The sequence below is a fragment of the Takifugu rubripes genome, unplaced genomic scaffold (assembly GCF_901000725.2).
Source record: "Takifugu rubripes unplaced genomic scaffold, fTakRub1.2, whole genome shotgun sequence".
NCBI classification, from domain to species: domain Eukaryota; kingdom Metazoa; phylum Chordata; class Actinopteri; order Tetraodontiformes; family Tetraodontidae; genus Takifugu; species Takifugu rubripes.
The window spans coordinates 98,692-105,680 of NW_021821636.1; the positions used below are offsets into that span (position 1 = coordinate 98,692).

Sequence of the window (6,989 nt, forward strand, 5' to 3'; positions counted from 1 at the left end):
CGTTTATGTACAAGTTTCGAAAGCAGTCGACTTTGGGCCTGCTGATAGTACAAAACTGATAATAACCAGCCGTCACATGCACGATGGCAGAACGAAGGCTCTAGCCACCCTCTGCCTGCAGTGTGCAGTAAAAATAAACATCCCTACGTTGGAACCATACCCCCTCCGTCCCGAGGGCCCTGGAGATCATCACACACGGGTCCTTAATTAAAAGCAACCTGCTCTACCACCGTTAGCAAAACATCCTTGCAAAAGAAAAATAAGTGAGGCTCTGGAAGCTGATCTGAGGTTAGTAGACAAAAGGGAAGTGCGTAGCTTTATAACGTGGACCATGCATATTATTTCCCCTAACGAGGCTACCAAGTCCTCCCATTAGAACTGTGGTAAACAGTGTCAACAGCTGCCACCACCAACAATCTTTGCTTTCCTCTATTTGTTTAAAGAAAAAACTGCAAAACTGGAGTAACACACTGTCTCACACACACACACACAACATCTGGTGCAAGGAGACTATATATAAACAATTAAGTGTTTGTGTGCACAGAGACGTGCAAGTGGGGTTAAAAAGGAAGAACTTTGACTTTTTCACACAAATAACGCTCTTGTGTGTTTCTCCCCCCTTTGATCCGAGACCTTTGCGTCCTTTCTCTTCAACGTGGAAGAGGCAACACCCCCCGAACCGGCATCCACGCAATCATCTGCCCCGGTCACAAGTGCATCAACAACCGTCGTCTGAGCCGAAGCGAGACTGAATTAAAAGGAAGCACAGACACGACACCATTGCAAGTACACGACACGAGGAAAAGTGAGGGACGGCGAGAAAAAAAAAAAAAAAAAGGAAGCCGACAACTTACTCGTGCTTTGGTCCACTGAGAAGTGCTGTGCAGTGATCAAAATGGTTATTTTCTTTATTAGAAGCCGACAAATCTTTTGCACCTGTCTGCTCTGAGCCTGTAAACTGTCTAGAGGTGGATGGTGCTTTCCTGGGACGATCGTGCCCCCCCTCCGTCACCTCTCATCTGTCCAAGTGTAGGAGCCAGGCGCTCTCCACAGGCCTTCCTGTGACCACCGCTCCCATCATGCCTCACTGCCTACCAGCGTGTATCCAAAACTCAAAGCTTGACACATGGACTGGAGGTCAGCAAACAGTGCAAATTTAGGTTCCCTTAGTGTTTGTGTCCGTGTTAAATTCTGCTGGGAAGGGAGTTCTGCTCTGATGTCTCATGAATAGGCTGTTGGATACTTCTTTTTTCAGGATCTCTTACAGTGGGCCGTATTTCGCCTCATACCGGGCCAAGATGTTCTTGCAGCGGCCGCAGTCCTTCCGCAGCTCGGCCACCTGCTGCCGCAGCGCAGCGTTTTCCCGTTCCAGGAAGGAGGCGCGCACTGTGATCTGGTTCTCCTTCAGCCTTCGTGCGTCGCGAGAACGTTTGGCCGCCACGTTGTTCTTCTTTCTCCTGGACCAGTATTTGTCATCCTGGGAGAACGCAAACGGAGAACAGGGTGAGAAGGTGAAAGAACCATTTAGTTTGCTTGACAATTGATAATGATAATTGATCACATTGATGATAGAACAACAGGCTACCTTCTGGTCATCTGGGACAAAGACTTTCTTGGCCTTCTTGATCATTGGCTGCGGTTTCAGCTCGTCCTCAGAAAACTTGTGCTTGCGTGGGTTGAACAGCTCCCCCCCAGGGACACTGGACAAAACAAGGTCTGTGGGATCTGGCTGGAAATTGATGTCCACCTCAATGGCTTCTGGATCAATGGGGGACGGAGTGTTGCGTTCTTCAGAGTTACGACTGTAAGGGCGGCAGGAACCTGAGCTCAGGACCGACTCTTCCAGCGTTTCACAAGTCTCTTCTTTAAATGACACGACTTGTTTATTACCAAGGGTCAAAGAGAAAAAAACTGCAACGTTACCACAATTTCTTGTCAAAAACACATTCTCATATACACATCAAGGGTCAAAAACACATACACAACAGCATTTTAACCACATTCTACCGTTTGGCTGGTGTGGAACAGTAAAAATAACTGCTCAAAAACAGAAGGAAGCAGGGCTGATTGAGCTCAGTATTCACAGGTAAAGAGCGCATCAAGCACTTCGTTGGCAGTTTAAATTGTGTATTTACTTGATTGTTCAATGTGTAGTTTATCCAGTTTTGCTCAACCACCATATTTTCACATATGGGAACGAGCAGAACACCAGGCTCATCTGCCATTAGTGCCATTCAGGACATTTTACCTGCTACACGAGGTGAAAGAAAAAAAGCAAAAACTTGTATCGCTTGCGATTTGACGAATGGAACAGAGGCCAAATTAATCCAACCACACTGCTTCACATCAGACCAAGCCCGAGAGACGGCTGATCAGTGTGACTGAGGGTGACTGCACGCACGTGGGTGAAAGGTTGGGCTTCTCCAGGCGCCTGCTTCTGTAGAAATCTGTTTTTAAGTGACTATTACAGGCTGTTTAGGGATCTACGGAAAGGGGCGAATTATGAAGTCTTAAAACACGTCAAATGAGCCTTTCTTACCCGTTTGCTTCTCTTTGACTTCCACTTCTTCCTTTGACACCTCTAACAATGAGTCTTCCTCTTGTCCCTCCTCATCCTCATCTTCGTCGTCTTCCAGTTTAGCCGGCTGTAGAGTCGTAACTATCACCAACCCCTCTGGATCGGAGCTCTCCGCAGAATCAGCGGACTCAGAGGATGTTGAGGCGGAGGCGGAGACGGAGGCTGCAGCAGAAGGGGGAGTGGTCGTAGTAGTGGCGGCGGCGGTCGTAGTAATCGCACTTGCGGCCGCTGAAGCAGTAACCTTGGGAACGGACTTTCCTTTGCCAGCTGTAGATTTCTGCAGCTGTTCCTCCTCCTCCAGGGTAACAGGGATGCCATTCTCCAGGAGGAACTCATCCAGGTCCATGTACTCCAAGTGGAAGTTCTCGCCATCATAGGGGATGGTCTTCTCCCAAATTGCTGGGGTTAAGGAGGCTGATACTCCACCAGTACCGCTGCCTCCACCCGTACTGGGTGCAGCAGCCCCGCCCCCTTCCACATCTTCAGACGAGCTCAACTTCTCTTTCTCTATTTCTGCATGAAAAAGAGACGAGCAGGGCGTATTTAAATATTAGCACTGATGTAGTGATAGCTCATTGCGACTGAAATGTAAACTTGTGCACGCAAACACAGGCGGGATGGAGAGAGACAGGGTGGACAGAAAGGGCTGTGGTCTATCTGTCAGACGAAAGGAGTAGAAATGCAAGTGAGAGATTATATTCATGTTCTGTCTGCAGAATGAGGCTCCGGGACCAACAGAGGAAGCGAACGAACACTCGAAGATCTGCGGTAAACCACAAGCTGCATGAGCTTTTCATGCATAACAACTAAATTCGGATGAATCAGGGAAAATCTACGAATGGGTCTTTCTTCCTACTCTGCCTGCTCTGCATGGACAGCAGCAGTGGGACTGGAACTTATTGTTCTTTTCGGTTTCCTTCGACCCTCGGATGAAGCGCGCTCTGCACGACATGTGACAAGTCCGTCCTAACCTGGCGTCATTATTCCAAAGGCCAAATGTTCCCATTAAACACGATCGATGCGTGTTTGTTCTCGTGCGCATTTTCAAACAAAGCGACAAAAATCGCAACTAATCCATTAGGCGTAACTACCCACAAAGCGTTCTGGTCTTACCGTCGTCACCCTCCTCCAGAATGTTGGGAGGCGGAATGTCCATTATTTTCTTCAAAACAAAGGACTTTTCCGAGGCAGGGGCAGCAGCGTTTTCGTTGGGCTGAAGTGCTCCTGTCACCGCGGCTTTAACAGACATTTTAACACAGGCGAAGAGCAGCGTAACGATCTTCCTTCCGCAAAAAAATACCCTCCACCGAGAAAAAATAAGGTAGAAGCAAATAGTCTTCGAGACTTGTTTAAGCGATGCAGAGGTGTTTTGTGTCGGTATTAACGCGCTTGGAAACAGGATCCATGTCCCCTCGCTCTCTTAGCGCAGCCAGCACGCTTATTGGATATTCATGAACCGCACGCCCCGCCCACCCGGGGATGGAAGCACCTGATTGGTTGACGGTGTCACCCAACGAATGTTTATGACGGTGCTCTGTGCTCGCAGAGTCCAGGACACGGTTTAAAACAAAATATAAAACAAAAACATACAATCAATCCTTCGTATCAAACAACTAAAGACAAACTTATCGTATGACTGTAACTGCTAGACAAAGGAAAGAAATTCAGATCAGGTCGAAATATTAAATACTACTCTTGTCCATTTTAAAACATGGTCGTGGGTTGACATAAAAGCCATGATTAATCATTATCGTGGCAAATATGTTGTAAAAATCCAGCGGAAGATGCTCGAACAATGACTTTCGCGTTCCTGTCCTTCCCTTGACTACATACTCGTGAACATACACGTGCCTGATCTCGCACACCACTCACGTGAAAGTACAATCTGTCGATGGGCGTGGTTTCGAACAAACAGCACGTGGGAGTCAAGGCGAGCTCCAGCCACCACACGGCACGCCCACTCTTGAACAGTGCTGCGCGAGACTAAAATCAATAACATTCCAACTCAGGATAACAACGGCGTCTTAAAAATGTAAACTATTATTGTTATTGTTAACTAACTATTTTATTTAGACTTCCCAACAGTCGCGTCCGTCGCCGTATAATGTGATTGTGTCGATTATCATTGTGGACTCCCAAACACGTATTTAGGGACACGTTTTGCCAGTTATTTGTACAGAAAATGTGTTTTGATATTGTACGCAGGCAGTAGTACGACAAAAGACAGACGCTCACGTTACCGTGCACGCGCCGTACCGCTGCACGCAAGGGTGCGTGCGACTCCTGCCGAGTTCCTGTGCGCAGGAACATAATGTTCGAATCAAAATACGCCACACGTTCACCACTAATCCCCCCCCAAATAAATTTGCATCAACTAATTACCCCCCCCCACACACACACACACACACACCCGAGAGAAAGCGCCTGGCAGTTTTGGTGCTGCAGCAGCAGTGGGAAGGTGTTGTTTTCCCGTTGTGTGGAGTCCAAAACGTGCACTGACTGTAAATAAACAGTGTAGAGAACCAGTAAATCGATCAGTCCTCACCTCAACTAAACTAAAAGCAGCAAACATGGGCCAGTGTCACATATTATTACTGCCGGGTGCAACTAGAAAACAGATAATCAGCGTTCTGCACCTGAACCACTGCTATGCTGATTAAAGGGTACGATTTTCAAGAAAAAAGGGTTTTTTAGTCTATTTAGTCAGGATAAAGCTCTCAGATCATTAAAACCTTTCTTGGTTGTGCAGCCAGGTGATGTGTCTTCTCAGCCAGCTTTGACATATCACCACTGAACTGACTAAGTGTGTGAACTGCAACAATGCAGGACAGTCAAAGTCACATTTAAATAACAGTTCATTGATTTATTTAACTGTTTAAATCAGAAATACAGTTGATGACCCAGCTACACTATTATTGTGGTGGTAGTTTGACCTCATTTGAAGGTCCTGTTTGGACAGGAGCGTATTAAAGAGGAACATCCCTGCGGCCCACAAGCCTGCATGGATGTGTTTCATGTATCAGTTACTGCTGTTATGTGTGTTTATTGCTCTTTTAATGTCGTTAACCACAACTATATATATATATCTTAAAAAACAAACAAAAAACTAGGAAGAAACAACAAAGGCACTTTTAAGCACTTGACCTGAAAGCAAGTCTAACAAGATCTCAACCCAACTAGTTGTTTCGAGTTTTAACCCCACCTCCTCATTTTGGTATGGGGGAAAACATCTTCAAAAAGGAAGTGCAGACATGTTTGACTTTGCTTTCATGAACGATATAGAATAACTAAGATTAAACAAGAGATACACAGTCGACATAGAAGCTTGCGAGATTAAACCCTGAGCAGGGAACATTTCAGTCCTGTTGCATCAGTTTGCACGCTGCTGTGTTTTGACTGTAGGTTAAGCAGGCTGCTGACAAAAAGTAGATAACTAGATGAGTCAGTACCAAAGAGGCCAAGGAAAAATTCAAGGTACAATCATCTGTGCACTGATCACAGAACTTGTGTCTGGGATTCTATCGCACTATAAGAAGACTGTTGAGTGGTTTGCAGCTTTTACAAGTTGTCTTTTAAAAACACACTATATCTTAAATAAATAATACTGGCTTCTTTTGCTTTACAAATGATTAACTTAAGTTATAGTCTTCTGCATTGTTTTAATCATAATAGTCTAAGCCTTATTTCATCGATTAGTTCATCAGCAAACAGTTTGTATAAACCTTCATTGTTTAGATAATATCACACTCTTTCTAAACAATATGAGAAAACTGTTCAAAAAGTACTTTTACCACAGGTTTCATTTGAGCTTTTTGTTTTTTTAAACTTACCAGCGTCTTCAAAATCCGGGAAGGAGAAAGGATAGTCTGCCAAAGACTTAAGGAGATCAGGGATGTCGCTCCTGTCCCCCAGGGTTTTGTTTGCGGACATGATGGACGAGCTACGAAACGGAGAGATGAGCCCGACACCGTGTCTGAAAACCGTCTGGTCGTCTTTTCAGTCACTTTTGAACAACTTCGCACACAGGTCACATCACGAGGATGCCTGCATGTGTCAAAACAACTTGGGTTAGGATGAGGAACTGGAAGCACGCCCCTCCGGGCACAGTGGGGTAACGCTATTGGACCGAGCGCCTGTCACTCAAACGTCACAGCCAATGACGGAGCAGGGGGGGTCCAGCGACCAAAACGCCAACAACCCCGCTCACAACAGCGCACATCTTTCCACGCACGGCTGCACGTGCGGACCTGATGTTGGTTTGAGGAACGTGTCGACACGCCACCTGGTGGTTTGTACAAGTAGTGCATGTCAGACTGACGAGCCATTAAATGTATACTGAAGTGATCGTATTTATGCTACGTTCTATAGCTCGTTATACACTTCTCAAAATAAGTTAAGTCTTTTCTCCTAA

At 45.9% G+C, this 6,989-nt stretch overlaps 1 protein-coding gene across 1 annotated transcript; it reads right to left on the reverse strand.

Moving 5' to 3' along the window:
- Positions 1-857: 857 nt before the first annotated feature.
- On the reverse strand, positions 858-4,822 carry LOC115246496 (thyrotroph embryonic factor-like). The gene is made up of 4 exons (XM_029832195.1): positions 3,692-4,822; positions 2,518-3,091; positions 1,586-1,802; positions 858-1,477 (listed from the first exon to the last, which is right to left on the reverse strand). The coding sequence occupies exons 1-4, from the start codon at positions 3,825-3,827 to the stop codon at positions 1,262-1,264; spliced, it is 1,143 nt and encodes a 380-aa protein (XP_029688055.1). The 5' UTR covers positions 3,828-4,822; the 3' UTR covers positions 858-1,261.
- Positions 4,823-6,989: the final 2,167 nt, after the last annotated feature.

Coding starts and splice junctions, on each gene's coding strand:
- LOC115246496 (XM_029832195.1), bottom strand. CDS start 3,827: ATGTCTGTTAAAGCCGCGGTGACAGGAGCACTTCAGCCCAACGAAAAC. Junction 3,092..3,691: donor TCTGGAGGAGGGTGACGACG/GTAAGACCAGAA, acceptor TTTTTCATGCAG/AAATAGAGAAAGAGAAGTTG. Junction 1,478..1,585: donor TTGTCCCAGATGACCAGAAG/GTAGCCTGTTGT, acceptor GCGTTCTCCCAG/GATGACAAATACTGGTCCAG.